This window comes from Athene noctua, chromosome 2, assembly GCF_965140245.1.
Source record: "Athene noctua chromosome 2, bAthNoc1.hap1.1, whole genome shotgun sequence".
Taxonomy (NCBI): Eukaryota; Metazoa; Chordata; class Aves; order Strigiformes; family Strigidae; genus Athene; species Athene noctua.
Window position 1 is genome coordinate 140410906 of NC_134038.1, and position 27351 is coordinate 140438256.

A 27351-nucleotide genomic window follows, 5' to 3' on the forward strand; every position below is an offset into this window, starting at 1 on the left:
AAGTTTAAAAGTTTAATATCCAGGGTCAAAAGCCTCAATTACCTATTCTCCTACTATTTTTCTTTGTGAAGAAATCAATGTTAAAGTACAATTTGCTGAAAGCATTACCTAAGTTATCATATGGGGTTTTTCTTACTCCCTTAGTATCTGAAGTTTTAGTATTTTGGTTATGCCACATCTCAGATACTCAGACTACAGCAAAACATGTATATTTGGACTTCAACAAGGTGGGAGGTCAGAGACACTTACTTTGAAAACATATACATTTCTTAAAATGGGTTATGCCCATTAAACGGCCTAAGAAAAAAGGCAACAACACAAGAGGAGTGGCACTTAGTAAAACTGCAGATAAATTGCTGCAGTAGCACTTCCAGTTCATTCATTTCAGGAGAAAGCATAAAAGTACACATTCAAAAAATACAAAACTGGGGAAAAAAAAAATCCCCCTTACTCAATTTAGAGATTTCCTATGGTTTTGACTACATTACTGTATTAAATTTGTCAAACAGACTACATGACATGTTATTATATATATGATGATTTCTAGTTATTTTTCATGGGTATGTGCTTTCTTTTGTCCACTTATAAAAGAGTATGGAGCATATGATTAAATGGTAATTGGAGATGGAGGAAAGATATCTTTTTAAGGCAAAAGAGGAAAAAAAACCCCCACTTCATAAATATACTTTTTCATCTATATTTTGAATATAGCAAGATATCTTTGCACTCGATACAGACAACCACATGGATTCCTCTTCATATTCTACGCCTGTCCACTCCACAGCTTTTAAGAAATTATTGTGACCTTCACTGTGGATGAATCTAAGCTCATTCATTAAGTTATAAAGGAACATAATTCTGTTGCTATCACCTTGCCAAAGCAAAACAACTTTTGCCAGTACCCTGACATGGCAATTTTAACATTTTTTACCTTTGTAAACAAAATTTAGAATTAAATCACTGTTTTTCATGAATATTAATCATCATTATCAGATATTCTAAATTAATCCATAGAAGTTAGAGAAAATGGATGGGGTGGAGGAGAGAAATGCTTTCTGTACAAATTTTTATAAATTATCAATCGCCTGTTTTGAGCAGGCTGGGCTGCAATGCCACCTGGTGGCTTAGAAAAAAGAGTAGGATTCTCTCTGAACAGTGCTTAATGGCTTGGAAAATATGCAATATTTTATAAAAATACAAAACATGGCAACAATGTTTAAGTTGTTTATTTGCATTTCTTAGCTAACTAGTCTTTTTTTTTTCTTTTTTTTTTTTTCTTCATTCTGTTGCTCCCAGTTGTGCAGTATTTTAAGTTTTAAAGTTCACATGTCCAGATCTATCTTCATCTGGAATTTTACAATTGTTTTCAATTGTGAGTTGAACTTGCTGATGAGTATATTATACTGTAAACAGTTGTACGCATACACACAGAGTCTAATTCGCACAATTAATGCCAAAAGTTGAATTTTTCCCCATTTGAGGAAAAATCAAATACACCAGAAGTCTAAAAGGAGGGTTGCTGAAATGCTTTGTAAAATTACACTGTATAATTAATTCCATAGTAAGAACGTTTTTATGGTGTGTGTTGGTGACCTTTTATTACCATCAAGTTCACAATGCTGGTGGGCTGCCTTTTAATCCCTCTGCAGACAAAGGCCCTAAATAAACACAGATCCCTTCCTGGGAAAAAGTTCTCTCTGGTTAAATGGTAAGGAAATGAGTAAATCATTAGTAATCTTTAAAGCCAAAGCTATAAACTCAAGTTACCTTAAGTTAAAATGAAAGTGTCCTGCAAGAGTTTCAAAGTTCTGTCACAGATAGAAATCTCCAGCTCTTGACTCCAGACTAGGCGCCAGCTGATAAACAAACGATTTAAGTCAAGAGCTGGAGAATTCCCAGCTTTTTCATTTAATGGCTTTGGCCAAGAGTATTTATTGCCTCCAGTTTTATTCTCACTTAGCTCTAAGAGGAAATTTAAACTCATCATTATCTTAAAGCCCCATATGGGCCACAGTCAGCTCACCTGATAGAGCTCCTTTTACTTTGCATAAGTTCTACTCCCCACTAGAAGTGATGTAATAGTGTAAACTAATTAAATGTAGTTTTAGTCTGACTTTTTAATAGGCTAAATAAATTTTGTTCAATATGGTTTATATTCCCACTTGGGGCAGTAACGATTCCAAAAAGTTTAACTTTACAGTTTCCAGTCTAAACTACTAGTAGTTTACTCCATAAAGGACAATTCAAACAAACAAATAAATAGTTTTTGGAATAAGAGCATCTGACTGTTAAAAGCAACTGTGTTGAAAATTCTTTGCCATAAATTGATAGAAAGGTTCACAGAATTGTGAAAAAGTAAACTGCGTAACAATTCCAATACTTCAAACAAAACATTTCAGGAATGCAAGGACATACGTGTAGTTAGTACTTGTTCTGGTTTTAAAATGAAAATAAGCAAAGCTATGAAGCTGGAAATTAAATATTAACTAAGCATCCATGGTTAAGCCAAGGTGTTGAATGTGGTGGGCAAGGCCAGCATGGAAATATTTTACCCTAACTCAACAGGAAGATAGCATCATCCTGTGCTTCAGATGCCACCTTTCTCCTCCTTCTGTTCTAAAAGTATATACTAGGAGGAGGTTAGAGTTCTTTAATACCGATTCTAATGCCTATTTCACCTCAGAGATTTTTAAATCCATCATGATTTAGATTGATCACTTGTCACCTCATTCCAGGCATCTCCCCCTAATAAAACATACTTGTCCTGTATATTAATAGTTTAGAATCTTTTCACTTAAGAAATAAATTTCACAAATGTCAAAGATGGGGAACTGTGCTTAGGAAAAAGTCTGACTACCATTCCTAAAGGGTTAATAGAACTCAAAACTTGAAACCAGGAGCTTGTATTCCCCTCCCAGCCGGCCCTCTCCCCACAAAATACTTTCCTAAGCTGACTTGGCTGAAAAAGCCAATTAATTGTTCCAGTGTCTGCCAAGACTTCTTATTCCTTTAAAAATGCGGATAGTGTTTGAGACAGCTGGCTATTCCAAACCCAGGTAACACCCCTAAATGTGGAAAGAATGAGGGAACATGAATTATGATTAGTATTTTAAATGGATTTGTAATGAAACAGACAGACAGATATCTTAAACCTACTGTATTTCCAGCATATATTATTTAAAAAGAAAAACACGGTGTCTAGATGTCTCTGCTACTCCACTGTGTATATGGAAGGAGTTTAATGCAAATTGCATTAAAATATGTGGAACTAGTTTTCCTGCCTTTGTTAGGAACTGATAGTACAGACACTATGATGCCATGTAAAAGACACACAACCACCAAATGACAGACAAGAACCTTTCTGAGCCTGAGCCATCACAATCCCCACAGAAACTAGTCACTTTAGGACAAGTTAAGGTCATTACAAGGCAGAGAAAAGAAATCCTTATGACAGTTGTATGCCAAGAATCCGGCTTAGCTTTGAGTGGAGAACTGCAATTAAATCCTTATTTACTTTTCTACATGAATAAGAGGTCTAAAATATACTACAGGACTAGCAAAAGCAAGAAAAAAAGTCCATAAAACTGATTTTGCAACATGTCTGTTCATTAAGAAGCTCATACTTAAGAAATTGCTGCTAACAGAGCTGTATGCGGAGTCAACGTAAAGAGGAATGTGAAAATGAAAAATTCAAATATTAACTGTTAATAACCAAAACACTAATTCATATAAATTTATATTATTTTACTGTATTGTGATAAGTTACTCTCTTTTAGTCTCTTGTATTTTAGAAGAGGGAGCAGTTATTTATATATGTTGATAGCATTTCCACTATCATCAATTAAATACACCAGATTTATTGTAGGTCTTCCCTGTAACTTCAGATTTAAGTCACAGCTTTTATTTTTTGAAACAATCTCCCACTTGAATTAACAGGAACATCTGCATGTAATATACTTTGTCCACTTTTGAAACACCTTCTGTAGCAAACATGTACAGTAAAGCACAGGGAAGTTATGAGCCAATATTCACAATTTCTAAATACTGGGAAAAATTACAGAAGTTTCCACAAATATATGAAAATTTACACAACAAAACCAGGGACTGGTTTTTGGGGAGTGTTTACATCTTTCTGGCCATTTTTAGTTTGCTTGCTTTTATTTATTTTTTAAGGAAAAGAAAAATGTTGAGACCCTATGTGCAACACTTACAAATAGGGCCTTCGTGCTCGAACTGTGACTTCTCCAGCTTAATTTTCCTCCTCCCTAAGATTAATTTCCATGTGGTTTATTTAAAAACATAAAAACTATGGAGTTCTATCTCATTATAGTGAGTACTTATTCACTGCAATGATTAAATTTGTTTGCTTTCATTAGAACTATCTGATTAGGGAGGCAAAGTAATGATGGGCTGCACAAATTAGCTCCAGACTTCTAAGATATCCAAGTTGTATTGACCTCTAAAAACACATCCTCAGCTTGGGAAGTTCAGATCCGGTTGAAGCAACACATGCAGGTGACCAAGAGCAGGTAGGTATCTTCCTAGTGAGAGTACAGGTACATATTCTAATAACACCTGGCAAATCTGCATACAAAGTTCAGTGGTTTCAGCAATCTACATTAGCATTAGGAACAGTTAAAACTCTACGCTAAAGCCTCTCACCAATAAAGGAAGCACTCCTTTGCAACTGCAGTCTATGCCAGGTACTTACAGACAAGTACCTTTCAGCTAATAAACCTTCTCCAGTTCTCTTTTCCCACCAAATACCTGTATATTTTGTCATTGAAAATCCAGGGCAACAACTAGAATTAAGAAAATGTGTTTTATTTCATCAGCCAGTGTAGAGGATACTCAAATTGTTATAAAGTGATAGAGATTCAAAAATGCTCATTCCCAGCTGCAACCTCATGAGAAATAGCAATATACCATACTAGAGTGGATGAAGGAAGAGGAAAAATGAACATTATTTCTGCTTCAATTAGAGAGCTAGGAAGTGAGGGACAGCATTTAAAGTGAGTCAGCCACTGTTGTGCTGAAGAGACATAAATAGAGTAGTAATAAAACGTAGTAACTTTCAAAGCCTAAACACAGTTCTGCTTCAAGGTCATGTTTGCAGGAGATGCTGCTTTGAAAATAACCAAAAAATATTCTAACCCGATATCCCATTTCCAAGAAAGGCAGAAAGAAGAATAAGTCATTGTCTAATTTATACTTCAACAAAGTTTAAATAATATATCAATAAGTTTAGGTGTTGAGAATAGCAAACAATAAATCCTTGAACTTGGGTGACACCAAATAATAAATTCTGTGTTTAGTTTGGGATGAAAGATATTTTCAAATAATGAAAACAGTTAGCTTATAGTTGCATGAAGAGTCCAACCAAATCATGCCCAGGATGTCAGCTCTACATAGTGCTTTGAAACCCCTGAGTTTCAAAGACAGTAACTCAGTAGTATAAGACAGACAGACTACCACACTGATACTTAACAGACACTGAGGACCCACCTCTTCAACTTGCACTAAATTCCCATTGAAATGGATGGACTTAAGCAGAAGCTTGTGTTTTATGTTGATTTTGAGCTTTTTAGATGTGCTCTATTAAGGTACTTCTAATCATTTTCTTTCCCATGACTGCATATAGTTTAAATTTCTTGATCCTTAGCAATAAAAAGGTACCAGTAAAAACATTAATAAAAATAAAGTTTTGATAATGATGAACCACTCATGTGTCTTGTGACATTTGCTGTTTCTGTAAGCTTCTGTTTCCAGAGTCCAACACTAAAAATAGCAGGTTTTAGATTATATTAAAGTTTTAGCCTTCAGTGCTTATTAAATGTTACTGCCAACAAACTAAAAATAAACTAATAAAATTTAAAATGAGTTGTCTCTAAACTAGTCAAGATTGGGAATGTTTGACCTATAATTTCATTAACATCTGAAATTAGGGGGAAAAAAAGGCAAGATGGAGAAGGCTTTCAAATGCTTCAATTGGATCTAATGCTCTAGGGTTAAATAAACTGTTGGTATCTGCTGCTATAATTATACTTGTGCTTCCCTTCTCCCTCTTGTTAATAAAACAGAAGACAAAATACAAAAAGCAGGTTTATTACTTGTTTGTCCAATCAGTAATCTGCATGAACTACCTGAAAAAAGAAGACCCCAAAATGAGTACACAAGAAGCTGCCAAACCACCTATCTTCTCCCCACTTTGTTTTCCATCAAGTAACATTTTCTTGTGAGTAATTCAATAGCAAAGGAAAAAACAACTATTGTACTTCACTGCTTCTTGCACAATGTGATGAAAGAACCGACTCGGAAACTTGTTTTCTATTTTCAGCTGTATTATTTGGTCTAATAAAACCTTCTACCTCTGTACACAATTTCCCTTCTTTGTATTCTTAAACCACTATGTAAAAGAACACTGGTACTGTGTTACTATGATTAGTACTGAAACATTATAGATACGTATTATTCGTGTGGCAAGAATTTCATTAGCATAATAATACAGTACTATGGCAAGAATTTGTGACTAAAAAAGAGTTGAAATTCCTCTGTGGTTCAGCATTCAGAAGCAAGGGAAAACAGCAACTCACACCACTTTAGACTCCAAGGATTACTGCACTCAAGCAGTAATTTACACACATCCCACAAGAAATGGCAGAGCCATAGGAAATGCCATTCTTAACCACACAGGGTTACATTTGACTGACAACTGCATTCGGCCTGTCTTTTTCCAATTAAGTTCCATCTGTTTCCTCATTTGGACTGGTTGGCTTGAGGCCTCTCAACAGAACATCCACTGTATGTTATTGCATCCACCCCCAAAAAAACTTTCACTGCCAGAAGCCAGGGGATGCTTCCTCAAAGGATGTAACTGGCTAGGGGCAGGCGAGATGTATGGGTGGGTGGGTGGGTGGGTGGGAGGGAGTAAGCACTGTGAGCAATCTGAAAAGGCATGGTTTTAGTAACTTTGACACATCCAAGGAAGGGTTAAGTACCTTAAAAATAAAATAAAAAGCACCATTTTTCTTTCATTATATAGTCTGACCAAAAAGCTTCTGAAACCAAAATTAAATAGTGTGTTCCCGTCCACTCCCCAACATATACACGCTAAAATAAATAATGGCCAAACTGATTTAAATGAAATTCTGTAGAAGAATTTGTGCTTGGATGAAAATGGCACATTTGAGCCTGAAGCAAAAGTAAAACCGCCAAGTTATAAACCTCTCAAAGGGAAGGTTTATAATGGAAATGCCAACAGACCCTTAACTATAGTGGAGCTGTTAGGTGCCAGCATATAAATAATTTTAGTTTTTGTGGTCACTTACGATAAATTAGATACAGTGCAAGTGGAAACAGTAGGGTTCTGATTCAGTAAACAGTAACGGCCAAGAGTGCATGTTTGGATTTTTAGACAAGTATAGCATAGATTTGATGCTGGCTCTGAGGTGAAGTCTATAAGGTAAGTTTGGACTTTTTAAAGTAGTAAGCAAGTCATATTCTGAATTCTTGAGGGCTTGTAAAATAAAAACTCCTTAACAAGCTTTGCTGCCTACTGTTTCAATCTTCTAAGAATCCTTTAACCCAGTTACCAAAAAATTCTCCATTTAAGATTGGTATAATTGTCTACTAAGTAAAACAACAAACTAAGTAATTGCACACAGTCACATTTAGCATTAACAATTGCTAAGCATACTACTACAGTGGGGAAAAAGTGCCAGCACCCAAACACTAACAGATTAATCACCACCTTCTTTATTAGGTGTGCTAGTCGCTGCATCACTAATAGAAATGCCTTCTTCCAGTCCAGTTTGTTCTAGCACATGAATAATACATTTAGGTGATCAGGTATGTTCATTTTGGCCCTGGGAGGCATTTATTGCATTGTTTAACAGCAGTCAAGCCCCACACCTTGGCACAACACGTTGAGGTAGTGAGAGATGCTGTTAGTACTCTCTGCAGGAACTTCCACCTTGGACAGGGTGAGAGCCCTCAGAGGCAGCCAGGATTCAGGCTGAGTCTGCTAAGAGGATGCTCCATCTCAGGAAACTACTGTGTGCCAGATTCACATCAGCTTCTCATTTAGCGCTTCCACTACAAAGCCTTCCCCCTGCCGCAGCATCACCCCTAACTCCCCACTAATACAAAGTCTAAGATGAGTATCTGCAGAAATAGGAAAGCTATACACACTCTTAGTTTACTCTAACTAGAGCGCTACTACAGCGTTTCACATGGTGGTAATGCTACTGAAAATTCCTTTCTCTAATTGTCCTCCAACTTTTAAAAGAGAGAGGAAATCTCTGTTCTTCTAGTATACTTGATGTAAAATGCCTTACTCAAGACAAAAAAGCGTTTAGCTGCTCCCAAATCCTGCTTTCTGGGAAATAGTTTAATTGGGAAAATGTTGGACATCAGAAATCAACCAATTTGAAGAGCTATACCCCTACAGATTATCTACAATTTACTTTTATATTGATTTCTGAAAAGTCATAATTTTAGGCAAAAGAAATCTAACACAAATGAAACACAAGTAGTACACTCCTCAGCCAGAGCTAAAAGTCAGCGTGACTTTCTCTGTACTCCCAATGGCAAATATACTAAGCCACGAGCTACACATTCCCACCATACATTCTCAGAAAGCAAAGCAAACACAAACTGAAAACAAAATGACAGCAAAAATGTGTTGCTTCTGACTGCATATTGCTAAACTATACAGTTGCTCAGTAACTAGTATCTTACACCGTTTGCAGCAACTCATATCAAATAAAGCAAATGGATAATAATTACATGTCAGATTAGTATTGTTGCCAATGACCTAAACTACACGTTAAAAAAACCCATTAGTTTACCAATGGTTAAACAACATAAAGGGATACTATCAAATCATTATGTGGATTTATTTAAAATACGTAGAAGGTTTTAATAAAGTGTTACACAGTGTTTCACACTTCCCCCTCCCTTTTTCCCCCTCTCCCCCCAATTTTACTGCAGACAATTTAACGTTCTTCCACAATACAGAATAATTAAAATACAACTGCTTACAGAACCAGGAACAGAAACCGAGGGGTCAGCATTTGGGTAACATTTCCATGTGTTACTCTGTTCCTGTCAAATCACCCTTTAACTCTTCTTATGAACAGATATAGGTTAAAGCTGTCTAAGGTCTAGGAAATTCCACACACTGTGTCCCAGTGAAACTACAGAAATGAAAATAATAACTAAGTTTTAAGGGTTAAAGTTGTAGGTCAAATACAGTGCAGTAAGTAATTTTGTTTTCACTTCAGGTCCTATGTTGTGCTTGGCATGAAAAGAACTGTAGTTAAAAATTCTTTCTTCAGATCTGGAACTGCATGATTCTCTTCTGTCCTCTGCATTTCAGTATATCAAAGCGGTGAGCCAACAGGACAAATACTGTTGGACAAACTGAAAGGTGAACGTTCACATAGTTTCTATGCTCACAGCTGAATTCTAAATGCTTATCAACGGTAAAAGGCAATACTGTTTCTCTTATGCTTTTATTCATATAAATCATGGGTTTTTAAATGTGGTTGGAGAAGAAAGAGTTAGGAAATATTGATATTTTTCTGTGCTCTCTGTGGATTAACCAGGAGCAGTCCTTCTAAGGAATAAAGCTCAAACCGTTAAATCGTCTCACAACAGGCAATATTACAGTAAACACGAAATAATTTTCAGGTATTCGTTTAAAGTGCAGAGGCAGTACTTCTGCTAGAACATTCTCCCCTTTTTTACTAGCACAACATAAGAGAGTTAATCAAAACACAAAGATGTCTTCCAGTACAAGAGAACTTTCTGCAAAGAACCATGGCTAGAATGGCTCCAGATCGTCAAATAGTATCATCACACATAAATCCCATTCTTGCCCAACTCATCACCATGACTTCAAAAAGGAAACCAGTATACTAGTAACCCAGAATACTAGCACCATCCAGAAGGGGGTCAATATCAGCTTTCATTCCTACTGATCCTGGATTCAGCCATTTAGGGGATCAACAAACTTTCAAAGGCCTGCACTACAAGACAAGGGCAGTTGTCCCTGCCTGCAAAGTTTCCTCCATCCAGGCTTTTTTTCTTTTACTCCTTTAAAATGGTTTAAGTGTTTAATGGGCCTACGAAAGAGTCGTCTTCAACACAGAGTAGTTTGCACAGATGTGTTCTAAGACTTTGGTTTGGGTACATAGGATGCTAATGTTTCTTCTCATGTGTCTAGGATAAGATCTGCGATCTCCCTTGATGAATAAGAGACAAATGTGTAATTCTAAGTCTTCAGTGGCTCAATCCATTTAAGTAAGTCAGGTTTTCCTGGACTTATTTTTTTTTTTTTTTAAAGAACAGGAGTTGCACCCACAAACTGAAAAAGTCTGTTTAAGGCAACACTGAATTGCAAATGCAATGACTTTGCATTAAGATTCAGAATAAGCTGCTGTTTCTCCAGTGGCACCTCCAGTGGTTTGCAGCTGGTGGGGACTGTCCCCACACTGAGAGCTGCTGTGCAGGCACAGTGTACTCCCAGTTCTGCTCTGTGGTGTGCCCTCCAGTTTGTACTTCTGCTCTGGTGTGCATGGTGCTGGGCTTGACGCTGACACCCACATTTAGCATAGGAAGGAATTAGGACTCAGAAGAAGTCAAGAGGTTATTAAGGTCTGGTGCTTATCATCCCCACTGTCCTAAGAACAGTAGTCATGCTAGGTTTTTTTGAAAAATACACACTTTGAACAAAAGGCTCCATTTAAAGATCAAAAATGGAAAGAAGTCTATGAACATTTAAAACCAAAACAAACTTTGTAGAAAGCTTCAAAGTTATCACTGCATTCCAGAAGCATTTCCAAATACAACCAGCAACTCTTTAACTTTAAAAGTTCTCTAGAAGAAGCAACCAAAATTCAAAAAATGAAATTAATTTTTATTCCCTAGAATTTATGACAGGCTGAAATTTGAAAATCTTTCTTACTCTGTATCTCAGAACACTCGACAGGATGAGCCAGATACCAGCATTAAAGTAACCATAAACAAACAGAGCAGCTGTAAGGAATGGGGTAACAGCTCACATATAGCCATGGATAATAGAACCAGCTTTCCTGAGAAAAGGAATGTTGGCTCTAATTCTGCAGTTATCCCTTACTCTTTTTCAAAGAGTGCCACAGGGATTTTTAACTTCCATCTGGACAGTTTTCTTTTAACTGTTTTTGAACACCATGTGTGAGAACACAACAGAGTTGTAGACATTAGAGATGGAAAAGACCTATTAGATCATGCAGCCATCCTCCTGCCAGTTAAAGATTTTTCCCTGCAGAATAGTTCCTAGCACTTTGCCCAGTACAGTTTAAAGCATGTCAAGATACTTGGCTTCAACCATGTCCTTTAGAAAATTATTCCACAGTGTATGAAGAATATCATTAGGAAGTTTTTCCTGGTAGACACAGCATGCATTTTTCTCTTCTTAATAATTTCCAGCCTATTATTCCTGCTTATATCCCATTGGGCCAGCCTGAATAACTCATCTTTACACCTTTGAATAAATGGAGACAGATATGTTTCCCTACACATCGGTCACTAGTTGGCCAGACTACACACAGTTTTATAGCCAAAATATACACTATACTTTAATAAAATCAGTCATTCCACCCTTTTAGTCATTGTAGGATAATTGTCTCCACCCCGGTGAACATTTTTAGATGATACTCTCAACAAATCTGTTTATACTTCCTTGTCTTCTGCTACCTTTTGCATTCTCCATAAAATAAAATAAAAAGCATAACAGACTCACAGAAGAAAAATACCCTGGCAAAGTCAGCACATCAGTAACTGTACTATCTAACTCTTCTGTAACAGCCGCTGCTGCCAACATCATGATTTCTGCATAGGGTTTATACTTCCTCCCCAGTGTCAAAATATGAATTTTGCCAATGTGTAACATTTTAAAGATCTTCATTCCTTTCCATCTTCTCTCCAACAAATGCAGTCTATTAAACTAGCTTTATTTTGACAAACATAAGTATTGTTAAATAGTTTAAAACATATATTATCAGGAATCAGAAGCTTTTTAAGTATCTCAGATTTCAAAGTATTTCTTTGTCCTCATTTCAGCTTCCTTAAATCGGTTCACCTCATTCTTCCCTTTTTTTGTTATTAGTTACTTCCTGCATTACTTTTACCTCATTTAAATTTCAGAATAACTAAATAACATTTTTCATACAACCTTTAACATTAAGGTTGTACATTGTAATTTCTACTACCATCCCTAGATCACAAACTTTGCAAAAAAATTAATATGATCAGATGGACTCATCAAAAATGTAAACAGAGGAATCAAGAAACGTCAGGAAAGAAAAGATTAGGCAAGACGTGGCGTGACTGAGGCAAAGCAGCAGCAGAAGTGAGGTGAGAATGCTATGTTCAGTATCAGGAACACAGAGAACATTGTAGCCATTCTGAGTACACACATTCGGGCTTTAAAAATAAAGCATCAGAGCATAAATCCGGAAATAACAATGAAGAAGATACTGCTATGTCTTTAGATCTTTTCCTCACCAACAAGAACACCTGCTATTGAGGGAGATAGGTCAGAATTATTAGCTCTAAATTAATGAACCTGCTTCATCTTGACAGTGTTTCAAGGATACTAACAGATATTCCAATCACTGCATTAGCAGGCCAAAAAGCCAAGATCAAACAAAACCTCTATACCACTGAATACAGGATATTCCTTATTTCACGCCACCTGTTTATTAAAAAAGTACATAATCTCTCACATTAGAGATGCTGAATCAACCAACCAACTCTTCCGCTCCCATGAAGTCATACGATTGCATTTCTCTAAAAATGCACAAAGCTAAAGAAACAAAGCAGATGCAATCTAGGAAAGCCAGTTAAAAAGCAGCTCTATGAAGACTCTCCAACAAGAGAGGTCTATTAAACCGGCTTTATTCTGGCAAACATATTGATGATGATACCTTATTACAATAGAACTTACAAGCTAAGAGATGCAATGTTTGAACCACTCATTACTATTTTTTATTATTTAGTCTAGTCTTAAAATATCTTTCAAATGCGAAGCATTAGTGTGCACAGACACAGTCTAAACTCTTCTGCAAGTCCCTCTCCTCTGCTTCCCGTGGAAATGACACTGCACTAAACCTTCAATATTCAAGTAAGAGAAACACATTCACCAATTACTGTTTGGCCTATTTAATCTCTGCTATCAGTCTGATTGTGCCACTGAAATACATTCACTTCTCCAGTTTTGAGAAAGTGTCCTCTTTTTTTCTAAACATTCTTTTTCTTTGCTCCATGTTAAGTACAGATCTGACCATAAAGGGAATAAGTCTGCAATTCACCCTTCAAGGACTCACATTTTACTTTACACTACCAGAGAGCTAAAGTCTCACTTTGTCAGTGTTACTACTAATAATCTTTCCATCACTTAATGGTTAGCTGGAGCTTATGGAAGTCGTACTGTAAGATGGAACAGTTTGAAATGACAGCTGGAATAGAAACTCAAACTGTTTCTAACCAGCTCCAACTCAAGGTTCCTACAAAAAAAATGTTTTATTCTATTGTTTATTACCATTTTAGCATGACTATAGTTCTCTATACAACATCTCTTATTAACAGTTAGCAGCCTGACTATTTTATTGAGAACTATCTTGGCTAAAGTAGACAGTGATCTACCTAAATTTCATTATAGGATCTAAAGAACCATACTTACAAAATAATTGAAAACATTTTATCCACACCTCCAAAAACTGAAAAGCAAATCAAGCTGTCACATCTTTTTGTGAAGTTCCAGTAGGATGCAGAACAACATATTTCAAGCAGAAGAGGAGCTGATATAATTTCAAGAGTCAGTGGAAGCAAAAAAGATCTGAAAAGGTAGTATCTGAACACTAAAAATGTTTACAGTGCAAAGTATCACATCAGAAATAAAAAACACATTACACCCACTGTACTTTAGACAATGCATATCTTGTATACTGAATTAAAAAGAGAGATATGTTACAGCAGCAATAGTGGAAACACTAGTAAAATCTGCTCTGAATTGCAAGGTGATAATCTGTATCATACTTTCAGTGAAATCAGTGGGAGGACAAACGACACAATTCTTAAAGTCTAAATTTAGATCCCTTACTCAGCCAGTAGTGTCTTCAGTGCCAACAGAAGTCAGTTTTAAATATGTTTCTGTGATATTGTGTGCTTTAAAAGTCTTTTATACATACAAAGATGCAGAATCCAATCTTTGAAAAAAACAAATTTACTCCTCTAGTAATTTAAAAACAAAACCAAAACCCCACAGATTTTGAAGATGTTTCCTCATTTGTCAAATGTTCACAAAGAGTTCACAAATCAGGGCAGCACCGGGAACTGTGACACAACTTTCTCATGTGGAACTGCAGGAGATCCTAATCTCAGGGTAAAGCAATTGCTATCTCTAGACAGCAATAGCAGCACAGTCTGCATGCAGTTACTGAGATTAGAAATATTTTCCAAAATCAGTTAATACAAAGTAACACTATAGTAACTTGGTGCATGAACTTTCACTTAATGGGTTCTGACTGTAAATTGCAAGTAAATGCTGTAGGCCAATTGTATGAAGAAGGCGGCACAACTACATTGGCGCACGGGCCCATCTTGAAAAGATCAAGGGAAAGAATCTTTCAGGGTTAAGGCTGCAAATAAGGCACTAAAATCTGTCACTAATGATAGGCCTTAAGATACTTAATTTGCAGTGTCAGGACAGGATTAAAACCACTACTATTTCTCCATAATTTACAGACCATGTAATTTTCAAAATATTTAGTTTGCAGAATGACTTGTTCACGGTGCAGATGAACATTAACATCCATCAGGCAACACCCAAATACCTAAAAACACAAGTGAAATTGTCTGCCAATAACAGCTAGTAAACAGACAGATCTAAAGATGACAGTTAAGGCATGCTGCTTTCTCTTCCTCCTCACTGCATCCCACAAACGCCCTCCCTCACACTCCTGCCAAGTCTATTGCATTGCACAGCAACAGGATAATGCCTGCCAATTTCTAGAGCTGAACATACTTCTCCATTTAGTGTTTTGTCTGAAGGCCAACAATGCAGTCAGGACATACAAAAATACCCCAAAGAGGATGTGTTAGGTCTTGAAAGATAGAAAAACAAAGCATAACATTAAAGCTTTTTCCAACATACTTAACTTATTCACATTTCTAGCAACTGCCCACTTAAGCATGGTTTGTACAGAGTGCTCCTTGGCATTCACAAACATGTACTAGAAAGCTAAGTCTCAATTCTTTCCCCCTACTTCAGAATATCACTCAATCTGTAACTGACACTAAACACCAAATAATTTGTATTCAGATAAACCACTAACACCAAAAAAGCCATTTGTATTCAGACTAGTCAGCTGTATGTTATCATGCTAACCCAGTCTTGCCATTACCATTTTCTCAAGGAACAAAATCCCTAAACCAGCTAGGGTTGTTTTGGAATCAAACTTTTCTTTCTTTCTTTCTTTGTAGTCATAGCATAGTCAACCTTAAAGCAAAAACTTACAGGTAAAACCAAATTACAGACATTTCTAAAAGGTAAATAACTCCCTCAGGTAAACAACATATTTGGGGGAAAGGGATCAAAGAGAACCACATAGAAGATATCAGAATTGCCCAACTGGTAAGTAGAAGGCCATGCTGTGCTTAGAAAAGTATCAGATAGATATAAAACCCACCCACAACACACTTTTTTTCCTGTGATTTTTACTCCCAGGATGACAACTTGTCTAACTTTATAAAAGAAGACTAATATTTTGGCTGAGAAACAAGAATCTTGTCTTCCCCATTATTTTTTTCAATATTGCCTACCTGGTTCTTCCTACTTCCTGTTCACATTACAGTTTGGATGAAAATTTTGGCCTCTACTGTGTAGCCAAATCCTACCTTAGTTTTCAGTTGAAAACTGAATGATGGTTAGTTGATGGTTAATTTTAGTTCCTCACAAACACTCATCTTCAAGATCTGAAATTCAGGCTATGCTCTTTATAGCTTGTGCATTGTACCTTTTAAAAATTCTGTAAGGCCAAATTCTCTCCTACCCTTTGGATTTTTATTCTTTTTCAGGTATAACTATCTGAATTACCTCATTAAATACAGGAAAATAAAGAATTCTCACAACACCACTTACATTAATTTTTAGAGTGGATTGTAAAAAAGCCAAGATTTTCCCACATAAAAAGAGTTTTCTTCACCTTCTAATTCTAGGGGTTCTGGAGAAGAATTCAAACGACACTAACAATCAGCTATAGTTTTGTTTTCAAAACATTAATTTTATGCCTCTGCTCTCCTTATTCCACAAAATTAAGGACTTCCCTGCTCTACATTATTTCTTACAAGAGATGAAATACTCAGAGATCAACAGTTAACAACTTCAAGAATAGAGAATTATCACCCACATACTTCAACTCTTATAAAACCAGAGGAAAGCTCTGTTTTTTTCTTGACAATGAAACCCTTTATTCCCCCCTTCATTCTCTCCTTTTAATTAATGAAAAAGCAGCAGAACTGCTTAATGGTAACCTGTCTTTCTCTAACGGAAAGAAACGGACGGAGACTGAAGAGATGTGAATACCTGCATAAAAATACAACTTTATGAAAGAAATTAAAAGGACCACTGTACCATATCACGTGAAAGCTCAGTTTCTCCAGGTCTAACACAAAAGCATATTCATAAACCCTACAAATATTCCTAAAATAACATACATTACATTCATGTAATGGAACAACAACAAAAAAAACCCCAACAACCCACTGTACATATAGCAAAGAAAAGCAACACGTACCAACAAGAGTACAAACTGGTGGCTGAGATTGCAAACAAAGAGACAGCATGTCCAATATGAGGCAAACTGTTAATGAAGACTTACCTCCAGAAACTGGAGCATCCATGAAAACAGCTCCCATTTTTTCAACTGCTTTAGCTAACTCTTTTGAAACTGCAGGGTCTATAGTACTGGAATCTATTAGCAATGAGCCCTTCTTCACTTTCCTAAAATAAAGATTAATTATTATTATTATTTTTACACAAGACTTCTGCAACTATTAACATGGCACTGGCTTTCCTCAGCATGATATATGTATGAACACTTCTTGGTACACTAATAAACACAAAGTTTTAAACTCTATTGAGCAAGATTTGCTCAGTATTTATACTGCTGAGTATGCATACTGCACAGTTTTGAATGACTCAGAACACAATAAACACAAAAAAGGATGTTCTTCCTAAACGCTATTATAAAAAAATTACACAAAAAGTGTGCACTAGAAAACCTGCCATCACTGAGCAGTATATCACATACAGATCACCTAAGATGCATTCTAAGCAACTGAACTAAATGTTGATACAGCCTAAAATTTCATATATAACAATACAATTTCCTTTCTATATATATATACAACCTTAAGTTCTTAACGGAATAGCTTGATTGCATTCTTTAAATCATTGCTCCAACTTATTCTATATAAAGATCATAACTAACACCACAAACGCCCACTGCAGATTTAAAGCGAAGCGTGGAAAAAAATGTTTTCTCACTGATAGCTAGTAAATTTAGGCAGAAGAATTGTATCCCAAATTACAGAACACAAAAAATTGTGTATGTGTTTAAAAAAATGCAATTAAAGTAAAATTTTTTAATGCCCTCAACTATAAAAATTTTATTTTTATCCCTCTTTCCATTAATTTGCACCGTGATTTCATGTCCACTGGACCAGCAAATACCATGAAATGAAACAATGTCATTTTTCAGTCATAAAAAGGTGAGTAATTTAAAGCTACACGACAGATTAAGAGCTTCGCTGCACCTTGCGTACTACTGGCAGTACAATTAATTTCATTGAATCAAATTACCTAGATGCTGGAAATAGCCTCTCTATACACACATACTGATGTGAACCCCACTGTAGCTTCAGACTCAAACAGTGCCACATACACAGAACTTGTCCTTTTTCACAGAAGCGATGAGCAGCTGCAGTTAGTTTGAACACACGCAAACGAAAAACAGTGTGGCAGATACAGTACTACATCATCTCCTCATGTTCAGAACAAGGAGCAGTGGTACAAGGCTCCTCAGTTACACAGCAGGACGACTAAGTTAACCCTTAAATAGTCCAGAGCATCAGTATTTCCTTCCATAAAACTTAAAAATCTTCAGAAAATGATCACTCAAATCAGTCACCGAGGACCAGGTCACTCAGAGTCACAATTAACCACTACTGTCAAATTACACTTCCTTCTTTTGAACACAGAGGCTGAGCAACTGCAGCAGCACCAGACTGCTTTCCACATTCTTTGTTCCCTGCAGTATTTTCCAAATCTAGGTACTCAAAAGATTAACTGGCTGTATTATATCAGTCAGTACTGCAAATCTGTCTTCAAAACACCGCCATCCTGGGTACAGTTCTGCAGCTGTTTGCCCAGCTTTGTGGGACTGATACAATTATCCTTCTTCCCTGAAGGATCTAAGCTACGGCTACTTAGATCTGCCCAGTCCTACTTTGTGATGAATTAAACTATGGACAGTAAGGGAGGGAAGCAACTATTATTTCCTACTGCAAGAAGAATAGAAAACCATCTCCATTTCATTTTTTTATCACTGCACCTTAATATTGCCTACAATCAATAGCTAAAAAAAACCATCACTGGTTTTAGACAATCTACTGTACTTTTTCCTTCTGTATATTTCTTCCTTTACATTATTAACCTGCATAGCAGTAAGATCTTACATGATCCTTAGATGGACTGAGTAGCCTCAGCCAGCCTGCCAGGAGCAGTGCACATGTGGCCAGAAGAGCCTTTAAATTTGGCAAGTCCAAAACCTCTGAGTATTAGAATTCTGCAAACTATGGATTTTAGGCTCAGTGGAAAACCCTCTGCAAAAGTTAAAAAACCCCAGTGTTTCACATTAAGCAAACTCTTTAAATATTTTCTTGTATAATAAACAGAAAATAAGAGCAGAAATCAATGAAGCCTTGCCAGACATCTTGTGTTAATGCACTTTAATACCATGAGACACAATGGCATCTCTTCAGAACATTTAATTTATAGGATTTCAAGTTAAAGTATTTGAGCAAATAATTGCTGCAAGCAAATATACTTGACTTTAATACATTACATTTTGGTAAACGAAACATTCAGCTGCAAAGGTAGATAATAAGTCAGTTAAGTTGCCTCAAATTCACATCAATTTTTATTCTACTGAAAATAAAATTAAAACTTTAGCCAAAAGCTATTCAAAAGCAAGCATGGTTTAAGAGAACTTATGTAATCAGAAATATCAAGAGTGACAAAACAGAGAACATCAAGTTACGTGCCCTGAAGGCACAGCAAGAGTTAGAGCAACAGCAATCATTTGACAAACAACATAATACAGCCCTGAGTAGGAATGGGAATTCTCCAAAATACAAAAAATTCCTACTTTAGAATTCCATTTGCTCCTGTGTAAACTTCTTTCGCATTGGGACTAGAAGGCAGCATGGTAATAATTCTGTCTGCTCTTTCTGCTACATCTGCTGGGGAATCCATTACCTTTTAAAGAAAAAAAAAAAAAAAAATCAGCTTACACTTACTGAAAAAGAGATGCTAGATATGTTTGCTGAGTTTGTCTTTAGTATTCGCATGTCACTGGTCACAACTAAGCTAGGCAAAAAAGTAGAACACAAGAAAAACTTCTGTCCTAATGGAAATGTTGATTAATTGGATCCAGTAACAGAAAAATTTTAAAAATTTAAAAGGATGACCTATCATGGTAGTTCCTCCAGAACCTCCGTCAGTGGGGATGCTTACAACCCATCAACCCATTCATGAATCTTCAATTCACTATGAACTATTCATCTATACAAAATATCACTCTACAACGTTTCTAAGGAGGGACAAAATGAAGGATCACAAGAATCTCACTTTTTCCCTTGTCTTATACACGAGCTTTGGAAGAGAAGACTGAGGAAGAAAAATAATTAATGCACCTCTGAGCCTCATCTTAAAAAAAAAATCAGATAAACTAACTGGAGTTTCTCACAATATTACAGTTGGCATTTTAAAAAAGAAAAATTATCAGCTCAAGCATCCTTAACCAAAAAGATCTGAACAAGTTTCAAAATATATTGTTAGGTACTGGTTGTTTAATAAATATACCTAACTTGAAAGGTGTAGTACCTTCCCCAGCTCATTTTCAGAGGCAGACAGTATGGTATTTAAGATACATAAACAACAAGTGAAAGACTGACAGATAAAAGTAGTGAGTTTTACCCAGAAGGCATTTGCCACTAAGGTTTTTGTCCAATACTAGTTTTAAATAAGTCTCTTCTTTAAAAAATGCATTGTTAATACATTCATAGCTCAGGGAAAACAGCAAGAAAAACCACAGCTTGTTCTTTTATCTTTAGCCTATGAGGATCAAATCTGATTTCACTCATTCAGGTAGTTTTACTGAAAGGAATTAGGTTCCAAGCAGGAAGAAAGATGAGCAAAAAGTAGATTTTGTCTGTGGATAGGGCTTGCAGTATTTATTTTCCAGTTATTGTTCCTGAATGATGAACAGTAACCTTAATATTACAATGATCTATTCTGCTAGATATATTATATGCCTTGGGTTTTTAAACCTTAAGAAATGTCTTAAACAAAATTTTATACGTAATTCTTCCTCAGTGTGAATCAGAATTTCCATATCACATGGCTTTAGGGTTAAAGAAATTGCAGTTTAACACACCTATCTGAAAATTTGGTTGCTTTCCATAATGTAGACAAATCAACAAACTGATGACCTCATTTCACTATTCCTTATCTATTTATAACTACAGATATTTGTAACTGTTTTTGTTAGTTTTGATACCAAAGGCCCTTATGTAAATATATTTTTTATATACAATGCATTTATAAGGTCTCAGCATCAAAGAAAGCATGTTATATATCCATTTGTAAGAAATGCTGAATAACATCTTGAAGGACTTGTGGGATACAGCACGAGAAACTTCTTGATTTCTATTTGACATAAGTAAAAGAAAGGAATACTGTATATACTCACTGAACAAAACTCTCAGAAAAGAAGAAACTGGGATAGATGGAACTTAGAAACATACAGGTTTTGTTTTGAAAGACTAAGTTAATACTACACAAAACATCTGGTATACCCCACACTTATAAAAAGAAACATACCCTAGTCTAAAGAACAAAGGTTAGGAGGAATAAATGAGGCAATTATAAGCAGAAAAGCTTCTATATCTGATTAGTTAATTTTATGACTTGCTTCCTTGGAGGCCAGAGAGCCTAGCTCTTTATAAAGGAGCATGACAGCTTTGTCTTTAGTTCTGAGTATCTCTGGTTTGGTTCAGTCCCAATGTGTACTATTAGAGGAGTGAGGAAGTGTGTAATTGGAATGTGAATTTATATATGTCTTCTTATTTGAAACTCTTATTTCCAGTATTCTTAGAGGTTTGCAAGTTATCAGCTCTGTGGCCTATTTTCATCTTTCAACCAGAAGTTGAAAAACATACAAGATTGGGCACACAATTTAAAAACTGCATCAGCCTCACATTTGCACTTGGCTATGTAGATAAGATATAGCTGGTTTTTGGTCACAGATTAATCTTAATCACTTAGATAAAAAAAACCTCTTAATCACACAGATATATAGAAGACATAGTACAGTAGTCATCTATGCAGAAATTAATTTGTTCTATCCATGTTTTTCAAAACACTATCAAGCCTGAAAAAAATGAGATTACACATGTACACAGACTGGGACAGTACTTCCACAACCACACAAAGGAAAATAATTTTGCTACCTTGAAGTAAATAGCACAAAAAGTGGGAAATCAAGTGGGAATTGTCATTCTTTGCTTTTTGGTACTGTTAACAAACATGATAAATAATCCCCGAGAAAACCCACCTACCTGGTTCGACAGGCAGCATACAAAACTGCTTTTTTATTTGGGACTTTCTGTCTCAGAAAAAGTTGAATGATTTGAAAGTTATTAAGAAACATTAAGCATTTCAAATCATTAAGAATATGTGTGTAACTTTAAAAAACCATACCAAATACTAACTGCTGATTACGAACATAGACTATCCTGGCTCCTGATACTTGCCAGCTCAAGCAAACTTTTGCAGTATGCAGCTGGATAGGGGAGACTTTTCTTCATACTGGTCATTGGTTTATGCCCTTCAATACACACATCTGTTTATGTTTGCTACACAATGCTTCCCTATTTTTGTCTTTATATTTATGATAGGTCAATCAATAATTCTGCTTGCCTGAAATGCCATTCTTACTGAATACACTGAAGAAAGCTCTATTTCTATGCTGCTCTATGTATTGGATTACTTCAGTAACGCTCTCAAACTTCCAAATCTGAGGTAAGATTCAAAGATATGTAAAGTGAAGAAAAGTAACTGTGACACATATGCACTCTGCTGTGTGAGAAAGAAAGTGATAACTATAAGGAAGGGAAAGACAGTAGAGTGTGGAGGTTATCTACTTGCTTACAGCACTGTTCAGTATTGTCCCTTGTTTGTAGCCTTGCAACTTTCTCCAAGTTTCACCCCAAGTGGTTCCATATGCTTCTGTTCAGCCAGTTTTCCCCTTACTATTCACCATCAGCAGGCAGGTGGCTGCCTCCTGACACACACCACCTCCCAGTTCTTTATTTCAGAGGCACAGAAAATGCAGACTTATGATCAAACATCCCTCATTCTACATATACTTTGGTAGTAGCACCGAGTTTAAACAATGGACATTTGACAACATTTACTGTCTCTTGGGGAGCATCTTTTCACCTCTGTAACACTCCTGATGGCTTTACTCTACCAGCCAGACCAAAGAGAAAGCAGGCCTTGGAGCCCAATGTTCCTTCTAAAGCAGTTTCTACAAGGCCCCCTGGACCCACAAGTTTCCAAGTCCTGAAAAAATGTTGGAGTAGGATTTACACGTATAGATCAAGAAGAGGAAGTTATGTTCACATTTTTTCTTTAAGTGTGTTTTACTTGTATTTAAGCCTACCCGTGTATTCTCTTAGTGATTTATGATCTTAAAACAGACTTTTGGCTTTATTTTTAAAAGCATTACAGTTTACCTTTAATATCACGTTAAGTTTTGCAGTAGATGCCAAGGATTCTATTATTATGGCAATAAGCTATCCAAATGGGCAGCCACAGCAGTGGAGAACATGAACTAAAAATACAACCAATTGTTCAATACAGATTTCCTCTCCATTTGCCCAGCGTCTTACTCAAGACAGGTCTGGTTCATGCCTGAGGGTCTCAGCTGTTTTAACAAAATAAAAACAGTCGCTAGGAAAAGAAGCTGAAAAGCTTACTCTCTCACTTAAGGCCAAGATTCTGTAATTATACCAGGGGAGCTGCAATTAATTATCAACAGGTGCACTTTATCATTTTATCTTTCAGGAATCTTGATGTTACCTCATCATTTAAAACAACTGCAATTAGCTCCAACAGTTTAGACTTTCAAGGCATACAGTACCTCTGCCTAGATCTACTTCCAATTTCCTTGCCACTGCTGGAAAGTTCCCTCCTATCCTCTACACTGTCACATCAGAGTATTATTTTTGCACCGATTTCTCCCTACTTGAGTACAGTCTTTTGTTTCAGTGTTTTATGCACCCATCCATCCACTCACAGCTATATAGCTTTGAAATACATAAAAAACATTCAAATATGTTTCAGATGCTTAGAAATGACCCAACCATCTGAGAGAGTGAATGGGTTTCTGGGTGTATTAATGGATCAACAAAAGCAATAGCACTGACTGGAACAGGGCCAAGATTTTGCAGGGTATATGGCAGGAAGGTAAAGCTCCTTAATGTGATCAATTTCCTTCCCTCCTTTTTCCTTTCCATTCCTTCTTCTTCTCTCACCATAACCTTCCTCACCTCCAAGAGAATAAGCACTTAAATAATTAGATTTTTCCCCTACCCCTGAGGACTGCACCTTGAAGCAGCAGGAAAGCTCATATGTCCCTATAATCCTTACAGCTATGACAGCAGGAATTTTTAACTAGGGTCATTTAACCTGAAAAGGTCAAAGTAGGAACCAGATGAAAAGCAGCCCACTGGCCATCTAGACCTGGGGGAGGAGGAAGCAGGAGAAAGAAGGAGGTGAAAGAACAGACCATCAACCTACTCTCATAAAAACGGGGAAAAAACAACAGCTAGAGAAGTTCAACAAGGTAGCAATTCTGGCTAACAGCATGAAAATTACTTGGGGTAGAATCATGTCTTTGCTCCAAGTGAAACGTTTCAGATTCAGATTGTATTCACTATGCGTTTTAGCTTCAGTTGTGATCTTAACCAAGAAAAAAACTCAATTATTTAATTGCATTGCATGCAAGAATCATTCAACACATAAAGTTATTGTTGGAATAAAGGAAGTTTATTACTATACCTGAGCACCCAAGTCTTGAAATTCTTTGCAAGCTTCTGGGAACACATCATATGCAATAACTGGATATCCATGTTTTACCAGGTTTTTTGCCATTGGATTTCCCATGTTACCCAGCCCAATGAATCCAACCGGGGTTTTGGAAGCCATTGCCCTAGAACACACTGATTTCAAAACAATAAATATAAATATATTTGTATTTTAGAGTAATGTGCAACAATGACGTAACAAAAGCTAGCATGTTTTATTTGATTTAAACAACTTCATGCTTAAAAATGGTGGAAATGTGGATCCCATCCTACGTAATTTAAACCATAAATTACAGCTCACATTGGGCCAAAAATACCATCCCAGAATTATTTTTCTACATATCAAAGAGGAATATTTTAATTAGGAAAATGTGGGTGTTTCAAAAAGTATAGTAATAATCAAAATTCAGCAACATCCCTGAAAGCTAAGGTCTGAGAAGAGCTCAAACACTAAAGACTTAAATTAGTTTGGCTTGTGTTTAAATCCTAAACTGGATATGCAAAATTAGGTATATTTTAGAGACTCCTTATTTGCAGCTTTGGTTGCAGCCTTGTGATACAGCACCTGTTCTCTAGAAATAGACTGAGGCTGCCACTTTATTTCATGCAGCCCCTCACAGACAATAACTAGACTCTTCTGATCCTGCACTCAGATATAAGCCACTAACCTGAAGGTGAAAGTCTCCATAATGAATCATTGCAAATCCTTTAAGTCGTTTAACCACAGTTTAAAAGCAAATACTGAAAATTAGAAACAAACTATAGTATAAATACAAAATTATGAAGTCTACAGGAATAACCCTTGGATTGTATTTGCTGTACTACCAAGACAGAACTATAAAGCTTAACCTACAATTAAACTGCGGAAAACACTACAGTTTCAGCCAGTTACTTTTTACAAGTAGTTAGCAAGTATCAAATGCTGGACAGCAAGTAGTGTTGCAGGCATTCATCTACTGCAATCACTGCCTCATCACTTTAAACACTCCTAATCCAAGGGCAGCACATTTTGGCAGTGCCGAGATTTCTTTGCCAATTCCATAAAATAATTTCTCCTTTATGACAAAGGAAAAAGTTATGCAGAATAAACACTAAGGCATGTGGCAACTACAGAACTACTGTAACTCTGAAGTGCACATACAGAAAATGTGCCTAAGCTGGATCGAGACTCTAAGAGGTCTCAATGCTTAGCAAGGAATCCTCTCTAGGCCAATAACACTTGATTAATCATTTTAAAGTCTTTCTGACTTTAAGCTCCTTCTTAGCCAGCAACGGTCATGCTCTTTCATCCGCAGCACTATTTTGGAAGTGCCATATTCAATAAATCAGGTTCGTTGAGAGAATTTTGGTCTGAGACAGTTTCCACAGATGCCTGCAGCAATTACATAGCTAGAGAAGTAGCACAATTTAAAATAAAACTGCACTGGGAAAACGCTTAGTGCAAACTGAGATAAGTCAGGAAAAGAGCACATTGCTTTTTTAAGAATTGCTGCATGTCAATCTAGGGAACAAATGAATAAAGGGCCTAAAACACCATCATCAGCTATAGTAATTCTTCTCATAGTTTCTATGAGTCAGTCTTCCCCAGTACATCACTTACACTAATCTAAAATTGCTCCTTTTGTTAGCCCAAAGCTTCCAGCTTCCTGAGGAGGTTCAAGTCCTGGTTTTCAGCATCTTTCTTCCTCTACCCCTTAATACCAGTGGATCTTATTTACCTTGATTTTAGTAAAGCTTTCAAAACAGCCTCCTCTAGTATCCCAGTAGCCAAATGGGGAAAGTATGCACTGGACTGAACTGCAAGACTGCCTGATGGAAGAAATATTGTCTGGACTGTTGGGCTTAAACAGTGGTCAGTGGTTCAAAGACTAGGAACAGTCAGTTATGCGTGATGTTCTTCATGGGTCAATACTGGGGCTGTTGCTGTTTAAAAATGTCACAAATGCCTGTGACGATGGGACATAAGCACCCTCAGCAAGATCACATGTGACACCAAACTGGGAAGAATGGCTGAAAAACTGCAGGCAGGGCTAATGTGCAGAAAGACTGGAGAAGCAGGCCTCCAGAGCTCAAGAAAGACAATACAATGTCCTGTACTCAGCACAGGAGATACCATTGCAGGCTGAGGACTCTCTAGACAGGTTGCAGCTCTGCAGAACCTGTGGATTCCCACAGACAAGTTGAGTATGAGTCAGTAGTGTATCCTTGCTGCAAGGTTAATGGCATACTGCGCTATATTAGCAAGAGCATACCCAAAAAGTCAAAGAAATTGGTGATTCCAGTCTACACAGCACAATATACAAGAGATGTGGTCAAACTGCAGACAGTCCAGCAGACATCAAGTAATATGACTGAGGAGCTGGACAATATAGTGTGTGGGCAGAGGCCAAGGGAACTGTCTTTGCTTAGCTTAGAGAAGCAAAGACTAACTGTAGTCTTCTACTACCTAAGGAGTGTGAGGGAAGAAGAGTTACAGAGCAAGTGAAGCCAGATTCTTCACAGAGCTGCCCAACAATAGGGAATGGGGCAATGGCCAAAAGCTACAGGAAGGGAAATTCTAAGTGGAAATAACAAAAGCATCCCCGATGAGGTGAAAGGTTCTGCACTGGAATAGGCTGCACAGAGAAGTGGTGGAACCTCCATCCTTGGAGCAACCTTGAAGCACCCTAACCTTGAAGTTAGCCTTCCTTCCAAACCTCAGTCGTCTTTGTTTCTGTGAATTGCAAGTAACCTCATCAGAAGCATAAATCTGGCTATCATGTCTTTCATTCTTGTAGACTCTTCGCTTTTATCCTGATACCTTCTTTTCTCACACCATCTCATGGGCATCTAACCATCACCTCAGACTAAACATCAGGAAATATCTTAATC

The 27351-nt window shown here is 36.7% G+C and overlaps 1 protein-coding gene across 1 annotated transcript in view; it reads right to left on the minus strand.

Moving 5' to 3' along the window:
* Positions 1 to 27351, minus strand: part of HIBADH (3-hydroxyisobutyrate dehydrogenase) — an 85670-nt gene that overhangs the window by 52558 nt on the left and 5761 nt on the right. The window contains exons 2-4 of the mRNA XM_074898081.1: positions 24455 to 24615; positions 19476 to 19585; positions 16926 to 17047 (exon numbers count right to left, since the gene is read on the minus strand). Of these exons, the coding sequence (XP_074754182.1) occupies positions 16926 to 17047; positions 19476 to 19585; positions 24455 to 24615 (393 nt within the window). The remainder of the gene's footprint in view (positions 1 to 16925; positions 17048 to 19475; positions 19586 to 24454; positions 24616 to 27351) is intronic.